The following is a 21,650-nucleotide window of genomic DNA, read 5'->3' as shown; positions in this document are numbered from 1 at the left end:
CATCTTTGAGTTTTTTGTGGGCAGATGAACACGCGGAGTCGAACCATCTGTGGGCCGCCGGCCCCTTCGCAGGCCTGTCCTCCGCCAAGGCGCGTGAAATGTCAGTGCTTAAAAATTCAAATTCACGCACTATGCGGTCAGAATCTAACTGCTGGGAGAGACACATCTGAATCGAGTCCGACCTACTTCTTACAATTTCCTGGTTAAAAAGTTTTGGATCTATTTTGTCCCATTTTAAACGTATGCCACAGTTTGGATTATAAACAGTAGCAGCGCTCAAGCTTTTATTATTGGGTGCCTGAATAATTTTTAGGTCCAATATAATACTAAGGGGGTTATGATCACTCGCACAGTGGGGCGTAATCTTGAATTCTTGAATTACGTAAAAATCAGAGGAGCTGATAAGTATGAAATCGATAATACTCCCCCTCAAATTCCCTGTAAAGGTTGGTATATTGCAGGCGTCAGGGGCCAATTTCTCGGTAACATGGACCAAGTCAAATTTACAAGTAAAAAGGTTTAAGGCATCTCCTTCAGATGTATGGTTAAAATGAAATACTGACTCTCTGCCCTCAGCAGGAAAGGCACACAGGTCCATGTGTTCTTTGCTGCACAGAGGAGTGTTGAAATCGCCCACCCATATAATAATTAGGTCACTATTCTGCAAAGCATGTGAAGAATCTATAAAATCCGTTACCTCTTCCAAATGACCCATAAGGAGGCCCCGAGGGATATTGTTATAAAAGTTTAAAATAAGGATATCCTTTTGGCCACAAATAGAGACTAGGACAACCATAAAATAAAGGGAAGACCAGATTAAAGACACTTTTAAAAGCGGGAGATGTACGGAAACGAGAACTAAGAGGCCGCCACTAGCTCTCCCCATCTGGGAGGTTAATGCCGGCTGACACAAAGAGGTGAAACCGTTCAGGAGGAACGTATCTTTGGACCAGGTCTCCTGTAGACAGATTATATCGTAGGAGGAAATGAAGCTCTTCCAGTCCGAATTATCAGATTTAGATCGCAGCCCTGCTATGTTCCAGCTAAGCAGAGTTAATGGTCTAGACACAGGACATGACATTAGAACTTTAGTATTTATAGGAGCTTTCAGGTCCAAATCAGGCTTTCCTGTGTCCCAGATACATTCAGCGTGGACATTCCCAGCCTTTGGTCTCTCCTTTTTAGAAGAACAGGGGTGGGTCACCGATAGTCAATCGTTCACGTCAAGGTGACTGAGAGTCGAGAACCGGTTGCTAGAGGGTACATTTACCTGTAAATGAAGCCTTTCAAAATCTGGTCTGCGAATACTAGAATTAGTGACAATGCGGTTTGGTAGGAGCACAGGGTCGTAAAAATGATACAGGGGATGTATTTGAATCCTGTTAGTTGACATTTTACAGTAGTCCAAATTGGTCAAAAAATTGTCTACTGAACGAGGATTAGCAAAATTTAAAACAACATAGGGCCTGATTCTAACTTTGGAGGACGGTGTTAAACCGTCCCAAAAGTGGCGGATATACCACCTACCGTATTACGAGTTCCATAGGAGATAATGGACTCGTAATACGGTAGGTGGTATATTCGCCACTTTTGGGACGGTTTAACACCGTCCTCCAAAGTTAGAATCAGGCCCATAGTCTCCCTCCTCCAATACTTTGGAGTGTCCTACCCTCCTCACTCTTCGGGCCATGAGAATCTTATCATTGTGGAAACAATTGGATTTGAAATTGAAGTTCAACCAGTGACCAGCTTTTCTAATTAGGGAGTGGGTATCTTCTTGTTTGGAGCACTCCAGAGGAGGAACATTTGAGAGAACCAGAACGTACGGGTTGCAGGCAGTTGGTAAATGTAAAAAGTCTGCATGGTTAGTAAGTTTAGTAGGATCTTTGTCATGCGTTCTAGAGGAATAAACTTCCCTTATCGGCCCTGATGCAGGGTTGTCAGCGAAAGGTCCTTGACCAGAGACGGTTCGTGGATCAGGCAAAAAATTACTTACTCCTTGGGGTACCAAAGTAGGGGGAGGAGTAGACTGATGTGCTGGTTCGGGGCTATGAAGTATTCCCGTGCATAAAGGACCTGGTTTTAAAAAACTAGATAAAAACCTGGTCACATCGTTACAAAAGCAATCGAGCTTCCTAGCGATCAAGGTGGAAATTTTTGCCTCAAGAGTTGCGCAAAAGGATTTGAGTGTCAAGTCAATAAAACTAGAAAGATCTTCAGGAGCATCCTTACTCGGAGGGCATTCGGGGAAGGAGACCAGGGGGATTGGGGGTTGGTCACTATGGGCCAGGGAGGTAGGTAGATTCTTATTGGAGCCCAGGGCCTTTTTTGTATTTTTGAGCTTTTTCCCGGCTCTCCTCTTCTTCAAAGGGGGAGAATCGGCCTGAGAGCAAGAGCTTTCAGGAGGAGGAATAGCTAAAAGGAGAGAAGAATTAATTTGGTCGGTTGTGGGGAGTATATCGGCGCCCAACTGGCTGGTATTCAGAGGCGAGATCAGTGATGAAGGACCAGTCCTTGGAAAAGTGGAAATATGGATGGTAGGTTCCAAGGGGGGGTGTTGAACAGTACTTTGGACAGCCCCAATCCTTTCTTCTACATGTTCAAGTTCGGATTCAATGGCCCCCATCACAGAGGATAAATAACTAGTAATGGAGGACTGAAGGGAGCTGGACCCGGCTTCCCCCTTCTGAACATTAGACTTTCTTTTCCCCATATTTGGTAACAAACTCACACAGTATCTGAAACAGCACCCCGATGGAGATTCCACAGGCAGAAGAAGTAGACGTTAGGGGGGGGGCCCAGCCCGGCCTCTTCCGGTTGAGGACGGGCGAAGGACGGGCCCGCCCTTGGCCCGGGCTTCGCCCGGGCTTCGCCCGCGCAGCGGGAGCGCGGTACAGATTTAAAGGGCTGCTGCCCCTCCTCCAGTCACAGCGCTTCCCGCGATTTACAAAATTAAAGGGCTCCTGCCCCTCCTCCGGTCACAGCGCTTCGCGCGACGGCGGGAGCGCGGTACAGATTTAAAGGGCTCCTGCCCCTCCTCCGGTCACAGCGCTTCCCGCGACGGCGGGAGCGCGGTACAGATTTAAAGGGCTCCTGCCCCTCCTCCAGTCACAGCGCTTCCCGCGACGGCGGGAGCGCGATTTACAAAATTAAAGGGCTCCTGCCCCTCCTCCGGTCACAGCGCTTCCCGCGACGGCGGGAGCGCGATTTACAAAATTAAAGGGCTCCTGCCCCTCCTCCGGTCACAGCGCTTCCCGCGACGGCGGGAGCGCGGTACAGATTTAAAGGGCTCCTGCCCCTCCTCCAGTCACAGCGCTTCCCGCGACGGCGGGAGCGCGATTTACAAAATTAAAGGGCTCCTGCCCCTCCTCCGGTCACAGCGCTTCCCGCGACGGCGGGAGCGCGGTACAGATTTAAAGGGCTCCTGCCCCTCCTCCGGTCACAGCGCTTCCCGCAACGGCGGGAGCGTGGTACAGATTTAAAGGGCTCCTGCCCCTCCTCCAGTCACAGCGCTTCCCGCGACGGCGGGAGCGCGATTTACAAAATTAAAGGGCTCCTGCCCCTCCTCCGGTCACAGCGCTTCCCTGACACTGAGTCATCCAATCATGGCTCTTCACTGCTAATATAAATAGCATAAACGCTACAGTCCTTCCTCTTTCTTTGCTGCTGCAGCAGCCAGTTAAGTGATTTGTTTACATTGCGATTTTTATTGCATGTTAACTATCAGTGTGTTTATCTATGTATATGTTTACTTGCGCGTGCTCGCTCTTTAAGCTTTGCGCTTTCGCAGCTGTTTTATCTTAAAAGAGATCTACGATCCCTTTGTTCTTTTTGGCCGGCGTGGAGTGGGAGCAGGGCCGAAAGAGAGACACTCTTTCTCTTCAGAGGACGTAGACCTCTTTTTGTTCCGCGCATGCACTTTGAGCCGGATTGGAGTTTTCTTTCCGATCGGCTTAACGCATGTGTGTCGGATGTGACACAATTTGCTCAGCAATTTGATCGGCCTTAAAATTGCCTGACGGGGCTGCAACAGTACTCAGTGGGCCTGACCCTGGGGGATTAATTTATTAATTAACTATTTATCAATCTTCATTGATAGTTTCAAAAAAGTGTGTTTGTTAAGAGCAGGTGGCTCCCTCCACAAACAATTCTTGCTAGCCAAGCAGCTTATATCTGTTTTTCTCTACTACTTGTTCACCTGCTTCAGGGTTCCCCCGCTAACTTCTCCATACCTCACAACCATTACTATGCAGTACTACGCCGATGAGGCAGAGCAGTATCAAGAACTGCAAGAAGTGCCTGTTGAGCACCAAATGGAGGAACAACCGGTGGAGGCACTTGGACATCATGTGCAGGACTCCGTGAATTGGGCTCTGATTCAGGCCTTAAAACCTTTCACCCAACCTTTGGCCAATTTTGGCGGGAGAGAACTTTTGGACGAAGGCAGTCAACAGCCTCGCTTGCAAGCTAGAGAGTCTAGGGAGGTGTCTGGCCTATCTCTGCAACGTTCTGGGGGTTCTTCCTCGGCAGAATTACTGGCACAGATGGAATCTTCAGTGCCGCGTGATCATGAATATGGGTGTTTCCTCCCTCAAGAAGCACCAAATATTTTTCCTAAGTCCTCATTTTCACAATCAAGCTTGCATGAGCAATCATCTTGTAAGTCCAAGTTGGATGACTCGCAGACAGATTCGGTTCCACGCAAAAAGAGGCGCAAGTCAAGTCATGTTATTCTTGAAGCTCCAGCTCTGTCTGGTAAGAATCTTTTATTTTCTCCTGAAGATATAGTCCACCCACATTCCACCGAGTGGGTTCCCACGGCTGAGGTGGCTCATTATGTGCAGGATAGGCTGCGCAAAAGCTTTGAAAAGGAAGTGTGCAACACTCTTAGATCTGAATGCCCACTGCCTTCTTTAGTCAGCAAAGTAGCAGATACTCCTGAGTTGGATCCCAGTTTGCTAAAGATCCCCAAAAAGGTCTGGATCACGTTTGGCGTGGTTGCCAGGACAAACTATTAGATTTGTCAGGTCCATTGACAAAAATGTTGGATCTAGCTATCCAGTCTAAAGAAACCAACACCCCTTTGGATCCAGAAGTCATGCTGGAATGGGCGCAGCGAGCTATCTGTCTTTTGGGCAACGCCAACTGCGCCATGTCGACGGAACACTGACGTTCTTTTTTAATATGCCTAGATCCCAAATTGGCAGAGTTAGCAACTAACGATGCTGGTTCTTTAGCCAATGGTATGCTGTTTGGTGACAAGTTTGTTAAGGATTGGGGCAAATATGTCACAACTTTCACAGCTTTGGATAAAGCTCAATCCAACATAAAGAAAATATTCAACAATGTGCCATGTCCTTAATAGAATCTAAAATTCTTGACGCAATAGCTAGAAATCTTTTAATCCATAGCTGGTTGGAGTACAGGAGGAGCGTAACTGCAACACTGTGACGAGTGTGAAGTGTCGAAGCTGAGGGAGCAGCGTTTCCTGAAGTCGAGGAAATAGCGTCTTCCTCTCTCCAGGATCTGTACACCCAATCAGACAACGGACGCTTGATGTCACATCATAACATGGTGGCCATTTTAGGTTTACCATACAGTGCGTTTTAAGCGATCTAAGGATATTGTTGTTGGTTTGTTACCTGGCAGCCTTGCCGCTTACACTTGAAGTGCTTTGCAGAGCCAGAATTGTATTTCCCGCTTTGTTTGTGGTCCTTCACAGAGCATCTGATTTTTCTCTTCAATGAACTGTTGTTCCGGTTCTACATGCAATGTTTTGTAAGTTCAGATGGTGTGTGGACATTACATATGACAAAAAGCTAGTCCTCTCACATTTAATTTTTCTTGCATTTCCCTGGCAATCAATGGCAATGGGTATGCACCAGTTAGGAAAATGGCCCTGTTGTTCAATCTTTTGGTTGTTTTAGGGCAAAGTGTGTTTTGACTCTACAGGGTGATTAAGTAATTTGCTCCGAATCAAAAACAGTTGAGCAGACACGCTCCAAAGTTGGCAGCTCTGTCCGTAACACCACATCCTTTTCATCCATCCGCTTTGTAAATTATACCCTGCATTCTTGTATCAGAATAAAAATAACATGCAAGACTAATGCATTTTTGTGCGGTGTTGAGGACATCAGCACCAAAATGCTTTAGCCTAACTCCTGTTGCATGGTACTTGGCAGGGGTGACTACCCTGATGAGCTGCTTAGTTGATACAATTCCCTGAAAATAAGGGCTGTTGGGTGTGAGAAAGTAGCCTCTTTCTAGCCTTGTTACCCCCACTTTTGGCCTGTTTGTGAGTATATGTCAGGGTGTTTTCACTGTCTCCCTGGGATCCTGCTAGCCAGGGCCCAGTGCTCATAGTGAAAACCCTATGTTTTCAGTATGTTTGTTATGTGTCACTGGGACCCTGCTAGCCAGGACCCCAGTGCTCATAAGTTTGTGGCCTATATGTATGTGTTCCCTGTGTGATGACTAACTGTCTCACTGAGGCTCTGCTAACCAGAACCTCAGTGGTTATGCTCTTTCTGCTTTCCAAATTGTCACTAACAGGCTAGTGACCAATTTCACCAATTCACATTGGCATACTGGAACACCCTTATGATTCCCTAGTATATGGTACTGAGGTACCCAGGGTATTGGGGTTCCAGGAGATCCCTATGGGCTGCAGCATTTCTTTTGCCACCCATAGGGAGATCTGACTATTCTTACACAGGCCTGCCAGTGCAGCCTGAGTAAAATAACGTCCACGTTATTTCACAGCCATTTACCACTGCACATAAGTAACTTATAAGTCACCTATATGTCTAACCTTCACCTGGTGGAGGTTGGGTGCAAAGTTACTTTGTGTGTGGGCACCCTGGCACTAGCCAAGGTGCCCCCACATCGTTCAGGGCAAATTCCCTGGACTTTGTGAGTGCGGGGACACCATTTCACGCGTGCACTATACATAGGTCACTACCTATGTATAGCGTCACAATGGTAACTCCAAACATGGCCATGTAACATGTCTAAGATCATGGAATTGTCACCCCAATGCCATTCTGGCATTGGGGAGACAATTCTATGATCCCCCGGGTCTCTAGCACAAACCCGGGTACTGCCAAACTGCCTTTCCCGGGGTTTCACTGCAGCTGCTGCTGCTGGCAACCCCTCAGACAGGTTTCTGCCCTCCTGGGGTCCAGCCAGGCCTGGCCCAGGAAGGCAGAACAAAGGACTTCCTCAGAGAGAAGGTGTTACACCCTCTCCCTTTGGAAATAGATGTCAGGGCTGGGGTGGAGTAGCCTCCCCCAGCCTCTGGAAATGCTTTGATTGGCACAGATGGTGCCCATCTCTGCATAAGCCAGTCTACACCGGTTCAGGGATCCCCCAGCCCTGCTCTGGCGCGAAACTGGACAAAGGAAAGGGGAGTGACCACTCCCCTGACCTGCACCTCACAGGGGAGGTGCCCAGAGCTCCTCCAGCGTGCCCCAGACCTCTGCCATCTTGGATTCAGAGGTGTGCTGGCACACTGGACTGCGCTGAGTGGCCAGGGCCAGCAGGTGACGTCAGAGACTCCTTCTGATAGGCTCTTACCTGTGTTACTAGCCTATCCTCCTTCCTAGGTAGCCAAACCTCCTTTTCTGGCTATTTAGGGTCTCTGCTTTGGGGAATTCTTCAGATACCGAATGCAAGAGCTCACCAGAGTTCCTCTGCATTTCTCTCTTCACCTTCTGCCAAAGGATCGACCGCTGACTGCTCTGGACGCCTGAAAAACCGCAACAAAGTAGCAAAGACGACTACTGAAACCTTGTATCGCTTCATCCTGCCGGCTTTCTCACCTGTTTCCTGGTGGTGCATGCTCTGGGGGTAGCCTGCCTCCTTCTTGCACCAGGAGCTCTGAAGAAATCTCCCGTGGGTCAACGGAATCTTCCCCCTGCAACCGTAGGCAACAAAAGACTGCATCACCGGTCCTCTGGGTCCCCTCTCAGCATGACGAGCGTGGTCCCTGGAACTCAGCAACTCTGTCCAAGTGACTCCCACAGTCCAGTGACTCTTCAGTCCAAGTTTGGTGGAGGTAAGTCCTTGCCTCCCCACGCTAGACTGCATTGCTGGGTACCGCGTGATTTGCAGCTGCTCCGGCTCCTGTGCACTCTTCCAGGATTTCCTTCGTGCACAGCCAAGCCTGGGTCCCCGACACTCTAACCTGCAGTGCACAACCTTCTGAGTTGTCCTCCGGCGTCGTGGGACTCCCTTTTCTGACTTCGGGTGGACTCCGGTTCACTCCTCTTCCAAGTGCCGGTTCCGGTACTGCTGCCTGCTTCTGTGAGGGCTCCCTGACTTGCTGGGCGCCCCCTCTGTCTCCTCCTCCAAGTGGCGCCATCCTGGTCCCTCCTGGGCCACAGCAGCATCCAAAAACCCTAACCTCGACCCTTGCAGCTAGCAAGGCTTGTTTGCGGTCTTTCTGCGTGGGAACACCTCTGCAAGCTTCTTCACGACGTGGGACATCCATCCTCCAAAGGGGAAGTTCTTAGTCCTCTTCGTTCTTGCAGAACACCAAGCTTCTTCCACCCGGTGGCAGCTTCCTTGCATCCTCAGCTGGCCTTTCCTGGGCATCTGCCCACTCTCGACACTGTTGCGACTCTTGGACTTGGTCCCCTTGTCTTACAGGTACTCGGGTCCGGAAATCCACTGTTGTTGCTTTGCTGGTGTTTGGTCTTCCATGCAGAATCCCCCTATCACGACTTCTGTGCTCTCTGGGGGTTGTAGGTGCACTTTACACCTACCTTTCAGGGTCTTGGGGTGGTGGGCTATTTTTCTAACCCTCACTGTTTTCTTACAGTCCCAGCGACCCTCTACGAGCTCACATAGGTTTGGGGTCCATTTGTGGTTTGCATTCCACTTTTGGAGTATATGGTTTCTGTTGCCCCTATACCTATGTGCTCCTATTGCAATCTACTGTAATTTTACATTGCTTGCATTACTTCCTTTTGCTATTAGTGCATATTTTTGGTATTGTGTACATATATCTTGTGTATATTTGGCATCCTCATACTGAGGGTACTCACTGAGATACTTTTGGCATATTGTCATAAAAATAAAGTACCTTTATTTTTAGTATATCTGTGTATTGTGTTTTCCTATGATATTGTGCATATGACACCAGTGGTATAGTTGGAGCTTTGCATGTCTCCTAGTTCAGCCTAAGCTGCTCTGCTATAGCTACCTTCTATCAGCCTAAGCTGCTAGAAACACCTCTTCTACACTAATAAGGGATAACTGGACCTGGTACAGAGTGTAAGTACCCCTTGGTACCCACTACAAGCCAGGCCAGCCTCCTACATTGGGGCATTACATGTTTGACAACACTGGTGCCTTAGAGTTGTATTTTCATAAACTAAGACAAGTGTATTAAACACTCATAAGGTCACCAGGGGGCTGCATGCTTTATCCGTTACACAATTTGAGAATTTCAACAAGAGATTGTTTTTAACTTAAACATATCAAATGTTATGTAAAAAATAAATGCATGGAGTGCAACACAGCATCAAACACAGTACAAAAGTTAAATCATCACTTTTGAGTTGTTTACTATGTGTTCAGGGAGTACAGAGTTACCTCAGGAGTTTAACTTCTCCTTTTGATGGCTAGGGAAATTACTTTTGTCTGTAGAAGGAAAACAAAAATGTGTATGTTTTAAATATAATTCAGAGTGGAAAATGAAAATGCTTTAGTTCACATTTATGTTTACATCAAACAATGTTTTGTACGGACTTAGACTCCCTTTTGAATGAATGTGGTAAAATGTGAACGTTGCTATGCAAGACTGCCACAAAATGTGCTGCGTAATTGCCCTTTAATGACAGGCAACTCCTCCCTCTTTTGCTGTGTTATTACTGCCTAAAAAGATCTGAATCATGAAACAGATATTGGAGTACCATGGCTGAAATCAGTATTTAAAATCATACCTTATTTGGGAAATATAATTCATTAAAAACCCAGTAACATTCAACATTGCTACTCAACTTCAGACAGTATAGACGTGCCTCCATTGCATTTCTTATACTGCTGACTAGGGGTGTGCAGGAAGCTCCGGTGGCGTGCGGAGTTAGTCCAAAAACTCATCTAGCCCCGCTGGCGGAGCAGAGCTCACCCGGTGCGTACTGCAGCCCAGTATTGCATAGTGCAAGTGCAGACAACCTGCACTGCACACAGGACAAGCTGGTGCACAAGAGGCCTGATATGGCAGCTTTCACAGCCTATAGCCCTTCTGAATGTGCCTGATCTCAGAAGCACAAAGCAGGGTCGGACCTGGCTGACCAAGCCCGACCCTTCTTAGCGCTTCTGAGATGGGCACATTCAGGAGGACTCCACGGGGCACGAAACTCTGGCTTCGCAGAATTCCGCGGAGTTCTGTTTTCAACTCTGCAGAATGCCGCAAAGCTGGACTCTGTTCGCTCCGCCCTGGCTTCAACACTTCTGTGCTGTTTCCTGGGCCTCACCACATAATCTGGGTGAGCAGTCAGGTGCTGCAATTCCGCTACATTTCAATGAATGAAAATAAAAGCCTGTCCTCCCTTTTTAAGGAATCCTTTGCCCCTTTTCTCAAGGCCTCTCAATACTCTTTTTCAGTTCCCTTATTTACCATCCTCGGGGTTTATTGAAACTAGAAGCACTACATTTTGGCCGACAGGAGAGGTGAAATAAAGTGGACTAAATGCCTCAACTCCTGAACCACAGTGGAAGCATTTAGAAATTCACTGGGTGTCAGACAGAGGCCTGTCACGGGATCCAGTCCAGGTCTAGTTCCACGGGGTAGCTGAATACTTCCAGGGAAAGTTCTCTTGCAGCTTGTTGTTTACCTGTAGTCACACACTGGAGGTCAGCCAAGGGACCCTTCGAGTCCAGTTTTTTTGTCCAGCTGACATGGGAGAGCAGGCCCCATCCTATGTTTGCCACTTGGCTGTTATTTTTTTTTAACCACCATTACTGGTATTTTAATGTCCTGGCTGAAGAACATCACCTAAAGCTGTTTTTTTCTCCTCTGATCAATATGTACTTTAAACAGTAATCATAAGGTGAAAACAGGAAAGTGGGACACTGCTTCTGAGCCTCTGTGTCAGCCCCACAGGGGCAAAGTTAAAGTCTGCAGTGGCCAGAACAGTACTGGCCCAGCGACACTGCTGGAAGCTTCCCACTAAGCCTTGCTGGCCATGATGCTAGCCCCAAGTTACAGTGGCCTGGTGGGAAAGACAGTAAGGCTTTGTGAGCTGGCTGTCGGAGCTCCTAACAAAAAAACGTCCTTCACGTGACCTTTTGGCACTGGGCTATCACCCAGTGCCCAAATGCCAGTCTTTGCAATCCGACACTGCACCTTGCAAATGCGGGACCACGCCCCCCGCCACCTTTGATTTTTCTCGAGGGTAGAAAGATGGCACTTCTTTGTTCACCAAAATTGTCTGAGGTAATTATCTCCTTCTGTGCAAACTCACAGTTTGGAAGAAAAGTCCCTGGGAGGTCGGGGGTAGAGTATGTCTTGAAAAATAAAATGAGGTGAGACTACTCCGACATTCATAATTAATCTTGTTCCTTTCTGGAACACTTTACAGTCATTGAAACACCTTACATGCATTGATTCCCCTGTCTTGCTGCACACCATAATTACTTTATTCTGACTGGTGATATTTTTGTTTTTGTTTTTAACTAGGTACAGCTGTGGCCCAACAGTTTACGATCATGCACACCTTGGCCATGCCTGGTAAGTTTTTCTGTTTTATTTCTTGAATACATACATATATGAAGAACGTGATGGAGTTATTAACAATAAATAGGGGTAATTGTAACATTGTTGTCTGACATTGGTAATTATTTATCAATTACAAATATATAAAAAAAAGTTTACAAAAAAAGTCTTCAAATGTCCAGCTTTTTGAGAAAATAACTTGGAAAGGTATTGCAGTACACGTTTGAGGATGCTGAGTATCAAATCCAAGATTTGTAAATTGACTACTTAGGCTTCATTTGTTGGGGTTAAATGGCACTGTATTGCGACTTGTAATACAATGAGTCTTCTCAGGGCTCTTGCATGGGAGAGTCTTATTTGATAAGGTCAAGCTATTTTTAACACATCAAAACAGTATACACACAGTTCCAAAACACTAGAGGGTTTCTTTCAAACTAAAGGTTCTGTATTGGATAGGAATCTATTTATTCGAAGCAAAAAGCCCTCACTCACCTGCCGGTGACATGCTTCATCATAGGGCTTTGCTCCTCGTCAGGCCGGCGCTGCAATGTCTGACGGGCCCCTCAGGGGGGCTCTTTGCCGGAGATCTTTTGATACTAGTGAACAACCGGTCAAAAGTATTGTAAGGATTGGTATAACCGCTTCTGTGCCTTGGACGAGATGATCTCGTCCAAGGCTACAGTTCCCCTGTGCCTTGGACGAGATCACCTCGTCCAAGGCACAGGGGAACTTGGGGGAGCGCTAGCGCGCCCCCGTGCACCCCCCTCCCCCCCAAGGCGGGGATGGAAGGGGAAGACCTTCCCCTTCCGACACCCCCCCCCACCCCCCCTGTGACGTCAGCGCGCGCACGCTGATTAGTCACAGGGGTCTCCCACCTTGAAAGAGAAATGCTCAGCATTTCTCTTTCAATCACGTCTCTCCCAGGGTTTCAAAAGCCGGATTGCTTGCAATCCGGCTTTTGAAACCCCACTAGACACCAGGGATTTTTTTTTTTTTGTGAAATTGAAATAAGGGAGTGACCCCTTGGGCAAGGGTCGCTCCCAGGGGGGGCATTTTTTCGGGAAGGCCTTTTCTGCCCCCAGGGGGGGCAGAAACCTCTAGGCACCAGGGTTTTATTTTATTTTTTTAGGTGGGGAGTGACCCCTTAGGCAAGGGTCGCTCCCCTTGGGGGAAAATTATATTTAGGCCATTTCTGCCCCCCTTGGGGGCAGATTGGCCTATTTTGATGAGGCCAATCTGCCCCCAAGGGGGGCAGAAACCACTAGACACCAGGGAGTTTTTTCTTTGCGTGAATTTCACGCAAGGGGAGTGACCCCTTAGGCAAGGGTCGCTCCCTGGGGGGGCAAATTTATTTTAGGCCATTTCTGCCCCCACCAGAAACCTCTAGGCGCCAGGGGAATTTTTTTGTTTGTGTTTTTTTGTTTTGTTTGTTTGTTTATTTAGAGATGGGGAGCGACCCATCAGGCAAGGGTCGCTCCCCTGGGGGGCAAATTGTATTTAGGCCATTTCTGCCCCCCTTGGGGGCAGATTGGGCGATTTGAGGTCAATCTGCCCCCAAGGGGTCAGAAACCACTAGGCACCTGGGATTTGTTTTTTGGCGCCAAAGTCACGCAGGGGGAGCGACCCCGTAGGCAAGGGTCGCTCCCGGGCAGGGGGGGTTTGGTGGGGGGGGGGGTCAAATTTATTTTAGGCCACATCTGCCCCCCCTGGGGGCAGATCGGCCTATTATTTGGCCGATCTGCCCTCCAGGGGGGGCAGAAACCTCTAGGCGCCAGTGCAAATCTTTTTTGTGTTTTTTTTTTGTTTGTTTGTTTGTTTTTTAGAGATGGGGAGCGACCCATCAGGCAAGGGTCGCTGCTCTGGGGGGCAAATTGTATTTAGACCATTTCTGCCCCCCTTGGGGGCAGATTGGTCGATTTTAGGTCAATCTGCGCCCAAGGGGGCAGAAACCACTAGGCACCGGGGATTTGTTTTTTGGCGCCAAAGTCACGCAGGGGGAGCGACCCCGTAGGCAAGGGGCGCTCCCGGGCAGGGGGGGTTTGGTGGGGGGGGGTCAAATTTATTTTAGGGCATTTCTGCCCCCCCCCCTGGGGCCGGCTGAGCTAGAGGCCAAACTCCACAGGTAGGCACTTTGCAAAAAACACCTCTGTTTTCTGTGAAAAAATATGTTGTGTCCACGTTGTGTTTTGGGCCATTTCCTTTCGTGGGCGCTAGGCCTACCCACAGAAGTGAGGTACCATTTTTATCGAGAGACTTAGGGGAACGCTGGGTGGAAGGAAATTTGTGGCTCCTCTCAGATTCCAGAACTTTCTGTCTCCGAAATGAGAGGAAAAAGTGTTTTTTGGGCCAAATTTTGATGTTTGCAAAGGATTCTGGGTAACATAACCTGGTCAGAGCCCCGCAAGTCACCCCATCTCGGATTCCCCAGGGTTTCTAGTTTTCAAAAATGCGCTGGTTTGCTAGGTTTCCCCAGGTGCCGGCTGAGCTACAGGCCAAAATCCACAGGTAGGCACTGTTTTCTATGAAAAAATGTGATGTGTCCACGTTGTGTTTTGGGCCATTGCCTTTCGTGGGCGCTAGTCCTACCCACACAAGTGAGGTATCATTTTTATCGGGAGACTTGGGGGAACGCTGGGCGGAAGGAAATTTGTGGCTCCTCTCAGATTCCAGAACTTTCTGCCACAGAAATGTGAGGAACATGTGTTTTTTTTAGCCAAATTTTGAGGTTTGCAAAGGATTCTGAGTAACAGAACCTGTTCCGAGCCCCACAAGTCACCCCATCTTGGATTCCCCTAGGTCTCTAGTTTTCAGCAATGCACAGGTTTGGTAGGTTTCCCTAGGTGCCGGCTGAGCTAGAGGACAAAATCTACAGGTAGGCACTTCGCAAAAATCACCTCTGTTTTCTTTAAAAAAATTGGATGTGTCCACGTTGCGCTTTGGGGCGTTTCCTGACGCGGGCGCTAGGCCTACCCACACAAGTGAGGTATCATTTTTATCGGGAGACTTGGGGGAACGTTGGGTGAAAGGAAATTTGTGGCTCCTCTCAGATTCCAGAACTTTCTGCCACAGAAATGTGAGGAGCATGTGTTTTTTTTAGCCAAATTTTGAGGTTTGCAAAGGATTCTGGGTAACAGAACCTGGTCTGAGCCCCACAAGTCACCCCATCTTGGATTCCCCTAGGTCTCTAGTTTTCAGAAATGCACAGGTTTGGTAGGTTTCCCTAGGTGCCGGCTGAGCTAGAGGCCAAAATCTACAGGTAGGCACTTCGCAAAAAACACCTCTGTTTTCTTTCAAAAAAATTGGATGTGTCCACGTTGCGTTTTGGGGCGTTTCCTGTCGCGGGCGCTAGGCCTACCCACACAAGTGAGGTATCATTTTTATCGGGAGACTTGGGGGAACATAGATTAGCAAAACAAGTGTTATTGCCCCTTGTCTTTCTCTACATTTTTTTCTTCCAAATATAGGAGAGTGTGTAAAAAAGACATCTATTTGAGAAATGCCCTGTAATTCACATGCTAGTATGGTCACCCCAGAATTCAGAGATGTGCAAATAACCACTGCTCCTCAACACCTTATCTTGTGCCCTTTTTGGAAATACAAAGGTTTTCTTGATAGCAATTTTTTTACTCTTTATATTTCAGCAAATGAATTGCTGTATACCCGGTATAGAATGAAAACGCACTGCAGGGTGCAGCTCATTTATTGGCTCTGGGTTCCTCGGGTTCTTGATGAACCTACAAGCCCTATATATCCCCGCAACCAGAGGAGTCCAGCAGACGTAACAGTATATTGCTTTCGATAATCTGACATTGCAGGGAAAAGTTACAGAGTAAAACGTAGAGAAAAATTGATGTTTTTTTCACCTCAATTTCAATATTTTTATTTTTCAGTTGTTATTTTCTGTAGGAAACCCTTGTAGGATCTACACAAATGACCCCTTGCTGAATTCAGAATTTTGGCTTCTTTTCAGAAATGTTTAGGTTTCTGGGATCCAGCATTGGTTTCATGCCCATTTCTGTCACTGACTGGAAGGAGGCTGAAAGCACAAAAAATTGCAAAAATGGTGTATGTCCCAGTAAAATGCCAAAATTGTGATGAAAAATTGTGTTTTCTGATTCAAGTCTGCCTGTTCCTGATAGCTGGGAAGCTGCTGAGTTTAGCACCGCAAACCCTTTGTTGATGCCATTTTCAGGGGAAAAACCACAAGCCGCCTTCTGCAGCCACGTTTTCCAATTGTTTTGAAAAAAACGAAATTTTCACTGTATTTTGGCTAATTTCTTGGCCTCCTTCAGGGGAACCCACAAAGTCTGGGTACCTCTAGAATCCCTAGGATGTTGGAAAAAAAGGACGCAAATTTGGCTTGGTTAGCTTATGTGGACAAAAAGTTATGAGGGCCTAAGCGCGAACTGCCCCAAATAGGCAAAAAAAGGCCTGGCACAGGAGGGGGAAAAGGCCTGGCAGCGAAGGGGATAAGGGTAGTTAAAAATGCCTAGAGGTAAAAAATACTATTTATTCTGATACTAATACCTCTGACATGATTAAAAACGACATACGGGGATATAGCAAAATAATGTCTACACACCCCAAATGACAAAAATTGATGTAATCACTAAATCTCACAATAGGGAATAGTGTAGGTAAACACAGGATCCCCTGTGTTACTCTGTATAGTAGGTCAACATGTTTCTCGCTGTTTGGTCAATAAATGATCTATTGCGAATCGTCAGGACCTTGACACGTACCTAATCTCCAGTTCCGGGGGCTCTCAGTGTGTGCAGGTTTACCGGAGGTTGCGGTTCTCCATAGAAACCATAGTGGATTTTTCAGAGCCTGATGTTCTCCCCGATGAGGCCCTACCTTTAATATTTGGAGGGTTTCTTATTTTCCCTATTATGGGTTCCTAATTGCTTAAAGGATTAGGTACGTGTCAAGGTCCTGACGAATCACACTAGATCATTTATTGTTTACCTACACTATTCCCTATTGTGAGATTTAGTGATTACATCAATTTTTGTCATTTGGGGAGTGTAGACATTATTTTACTATATCCCGTATGTCGTTTTTAATCATTTCAGAGGTATTAGTATCAGAATAAATAATATTTGTTACCTCTAGGCATTTTTAACTACCCTTATACCAATCCTTACAATACTTTTGACCGGTTGTTCACTAGTATCAAAAGATCTCCGGCAAAGAGCCCCCCTGAGGGGCCCGTCAGGCATTGCAGCGCCGGCCTGACGAGGAGCAAAGCCCTATGATGAAGCATGTCACCGGCAAGTGAGTGAGGGCTTTTTGCTTCGAATAAATTGATTCCTATCCAATACAGAACCTTTAGTTTGAAAGAAACCCTCTAGTGTTTTGGAACTGTGAGTATACTGTTTTGATGTGTTAACTACTGGGAGCCATACACACAGGACCAGGAGTTTTTCCTCCGAATCTCCCACTTATGCCCCTCCGTGTTGTTGATGTTTGACAAGCTATTTTTAATACTTACTCGTCCCTTGTGGGGGAGTTGATACTGAACAGGTGTTCTGTTCAGTTGAACAGTGGAGAGGCAATAAAAGATGCCTTTAAATCTTGTTCTTATGTCACATTTGCTGTGTGTTCACAGACAGAGGGCTAAAGTCAGTTTTTCTTTCAACTAATTTTGCTTCTGACTGCAGAGTTCCAGGTTGTTGTAGGTTGAACTGGGTGACCTGCTGCTTAGAATGTAAAAGAAAAGGAGATAGGGTGTCAGGTTTTTCCTAACGCACAACATTTAAATGACTAAGTAAACTGTGCAAACATTTCAAATATATATTTCAGTAGTTGTGAAAGCCCTTTTTTATATTTCTGTGTATTGAAAAAATATTTTTATAGGATGAAAACAAATCAGAATACTTTACATTTTGATGTGCAAAGGATATGTTTTCTGAAACCCAATTTTCACAGATTGTTAATACTCTATATAGTTTTATCAGTAAAGCTGCAAGTTAGTGGAGAGGGTTTTGGACATTTCTTGGAAAGTTACTGTGTGTAGATGACAATATGTTACGACATCATGGTTTAGTAATATATTTATTAAAAGTGGGTGTTTAAACAAACTGAGAAACACTCCTGCCCTGAGGGCAATGTTGTTAGTAAACTAAAATAAGTCCTAGGTTTTGTAAGCTAGACCTCAAGGGTATGTGGGCTAAATTCTTGTGTTGCATGCAGCAAACTTTAGTCTACTTAATCAAACAAAAGAGGTTTTTTGTACTGCAGAAATGCTGAGCTCACATATTTGAGGGTGCAATCATATGTGAGAATTAAGAAAAAGGCGACTGTAAACTATTTGCCTAGGATCCCACAATTTGAGACCCGGTTACAGGTCACGTACATTACAGTTAGGTCGATGATTTAAGTTACTCGACGTGCAGGTCTAGTAACATTTTTGTGATTTTTCAGGCCCTGCTTCTTCTTGTGGGCTGAAATACAACAAGCCTGATAGGAAGGAAGGCATAAAACGAGAAAAATTAAGTAAAAAAAATGAATGAAGTTACTAACTAAATCAGCCTAATCGGGCCAAAACTAGACCTGGATTTCTTGTGTTCCAGTTCTGCGAGGACGTGGCTTGGAAGTTTGGCCTTAACTGTTCTTATTGGAGCAGGGCCAAGACTGATTTGCACATGCTTGGGTCTAATCTGCTGTGTTATGGTGAGCAAAAGAAGGATGGGTTGGAAAGCTACCCAGAGTGATTGCCAGTGATTAAACAGATTGCAAGCATTCTTCCTAACACATTGTTTGTGTTTGGTGCAACACCCTAAGTGGCCATTGGTATGCCCAGAGGTGGGTCCCTTCCTAATTATGCCACTGGAACCAAGCTGCACCTGACTGAAAAGGGCTGACCAGTACTTCTGTAATCGGTCTTGGATTGTTTGTGTTCTGGTTGAGAGAGGACCTGGCTTGGCTTTCGGGTTGGACTCTTCCTAGTAAAGCAGGAGGGACCAAAACTGATTTGCACATGGCTGGGTCTAATTTTAGGTGGCATGGTGAACAAAAGAACAATCAGTTGGAATGCTATATATACACCCTGTTTCCCAAAAATTGTTACCTCATGGTTAATGTTCATTTTATTCTGTTGAGAAGCTTTGATAACGAAACCTCAATTGGAATTGTATTTTAATTTTTATAGATATCTCTGTATTCTCTAGTCATTCCATTAATACAGTATACTTTTGAAAATATAAAATTCACCAAAATAACACACTTTACAGTACAGCACAGAATTGCATATTTTCAAGTAAGAGTAAGCAATATGGTACAGCATTTAATGGATTAAACTGGAACGTGTACACAGTATAACAGCTCATATTAAGAAAAGGCTGAGCTGAGCTGAGCCAAACCTAAGACCCATGACCCCCTGCGTCAGAGATGAGTCAGAATGACTATTTATCCACCAAATATCTGCCTGGCAACCTTCTTGGCCCTACTCTACAAAGTAGCTACAGAAACGCCAAACAGTTTTTCTCTTGATCCTTATTGTTTCCAGTCCTGTGGTTTGACAACACAGCTGTTAAGCAGCTGGTCCTAAGACTTCCATTCCTATTCATGGTTCACAACAACCTTCTCTCTGACTGCAGACTAGCAGACATTTAGGCTGAATGGGAATAGCCACATACACTTACCTGTTTATTAACATTGTCTGTCCTTGGTTGATATTTTTCTGTTCCTTTCTGACGATTTACCTATAGTGGTTGGGGATGGGATCTAAAACACCTGTATTAAGCAATATTGTTACTCAATGAGGCAGAACTTTGGTCCACTATGAATTGATAATCTAATGCTAACCTCTTACCACATTTCGCCAACTTTTATACATTTTCTTCACACAGGCTGTTAAAGAAGAATACATGCGAAAGAAACTGAAACTTCTGCCAACCATACAAAGAGGTGGCTGAGTTTCTTGTGAGAGGAACAAAAAACGGAACTTGAAAAGAGATGCAGGAGAGGCGATCTCAGATGCAGAGCTAGCTTAATTGAGAATTCTTGCTTTGTACTACCAGACAGGGAAAGGAGGCAGATTATGTAAAAGGCAAGAGAACTCAACAACATTAATATAGCAAAGGCACACCCAATACGTGAGGGTTACTCAACATGGCAGACTAGTAAATGTGTTACGAAATCATTAGAAAACAGCAAATCAAGTTCTCAGTCACCTCTATTTTGCACGTATAGGTGCTAAATTTAAAGCTAATCGATTGCCATTAATCTTCTCATATCTATTTCAGTGTCATTAAATATTTCAGTTGTGTGTTCATCATGGCAGGTTTCGTCCTCTTCACCAATAGTTAATCGAAATTAATGGACAGTGCTTTTATTAGTGGTGAGATAACAATTAGTACAGAGGCTTAATTGTATGGAAATATAAATTAGCCAAACAGAATGAATTCAGCAAGGATTATTTTAAAAACTACCTTTGTTTTCCAGTCCCTCAAAACGCCTTTCAACCAGGACCAAATGCGTCTTCTGTCTAAACATTATTAATTCCCTAACACTGTCTCTGATGTGGTCAGTTTGTTCTTCACTACTTAATGAGGTGTTGGGGATGAAGGGACAACATTCAGATTTCACTTTGACATGTACACTCCCCACCCCCTTAACAGCCAGGACAACATCCAAAGTCATTCTACTTTGCAAAATAATAATTCTCTGAGAATGTACTTTTCAGAAGCAAGTTCCAGTAAGATGGATGTAGCATTTGTCACCTCCTCCCGTATTTGGAAAGTGATTTGGACTGCACGGATAACTTGCTGCACCATGTACATGGGGGGGGGAGACAAAAAAAAATGGCTTTGTTTCAGCCATATCAGGGGCAGATCTTTTTGATAGTGGAACTGTTAAGGAAAGTGACAGATGTGTGGAACTACATAAGCAGGGTAGAAAGTTCCTGACCAGTCTATAGGGCATCTAGGGAAGAGCTTGTTTCCCACAAACAAAATATATTCCATACTTCTTGTTGGACTGGCTGTGGAAACGCAAGAATCCTGCGGCATCTCGAAAGTTAAAGTGGGGAAGATAGGAATTACATCGAAAGCAGTGTCCCATTCACTGTGGCACTCAGACTGCAATTATGAGTCTCAGATGCAGAGATAGACAGGATACGCAGGGTGAACGGAAGCGGGCTTCATACTTTCCTCAGAAAATCGGAGGTCATTGTGTTCTATAGGTAGCTGGAATGGAACCCTCTGACTTGGCTGCAGTGTGCGTTCATGAAGACCGACCTACTGGGCTGCAGGTTGTGACAGGCTTCGCGGTAGCAGTCGGGCAGCGTAGCTTGGACCCGATGATGGAAGCTGCAGAGACTTTGAATCAATTGCCTTCAATATTGCAAAAGGAAATGTTATTTTTGATTCCAGGTCGGCATCGTAAGAAAACTCACTGAAGCCATAAACGTAGACATTTCCACTTATGTGCAGTGACCCCCATATGAGCCGATAAACATAGATTGGAATAATCTATGTTTATGACTTCAGTGAGATCCTGTGATGCAGAGTTATATGATCATGCTTTGGTACAGTACATATCGGATACAGTGCTGGGCAGTGCATGCAGGATAAGTGCAAATGCTGGGTGTATGTGTGCCTATGTGTGGTACAGTACATGGAGGATACCGTACTGTGCAGTGCGTGTATCCTGTTTACACGCACTGGATGTATGTGTGCCTGTGAATGTTAAAATTCATGGAGGGCTCTGAGTTCCAATTTGGGATACTCATGCCTGATGATGAAACATTAAGTGAAGTTAGAGAGTCCCCCAATCCCCCCTCCCGCCACACTCAAGCAGATGTGTGGATCCCTGTAAGCTAGGTGGGACATACACTGGGGCGTAGAGGACCAGCTCGCCCCTGTAACCTTCAAAGGGTGCTGTTTGATTCAATCAGAGGTCACAATGAAGGTCTTGGGCAGAT

The 21,650-nt window shown here is 45.9% G+C and overlaps 1 protein-coding gene across 5 annotated transcripts in view; it reads left to right on the top strand.

Annotated features, from left to right (window-relative positions):
* The window catches only part of CARS2 (cysteinyl-tRNA synthetase 2, mitochondrial), a 387,142-nt gene that overhangs the window by 12,679 nt on the left and 352,813 nt on the right, over nt 1-21,650 (top strand). For all 5 annotated transcript variants that reach the window (XM_069205121.1, XM_069205122.1, XM_069205123.1 and 2 more), the window contains exon 2: nt 11,687-11,737. In XM_069205121.1, coding sequence (XP_069061222.1) covers nt 11,687-11,737 — 51 coding nt within the window. The remainder of the gene's footprint in view (nt 1-11,686; nt 11,738-21,650) is intronic.

The sequence above is a fragment of the Pleurodeles waltl genome, chromosome 8 (assembly GCF_031143425.1).
Source record: "Pleurodeles waltl isolate 20211129_DDA chromosome 8, aPleWal1.hap1.20221129, whole genome shotgun sequence".
Classification (NCBI taxonomy): domain Eukaryota; kingdom Metazoa; phylum Chordata; class Amphibia; order Caudata; family Salamandridae; genus Pleurodeles; species Pleurodeles waltl.
This window is presented reverse-complemented; position numbering and strand designations above follow the sequence as displayed.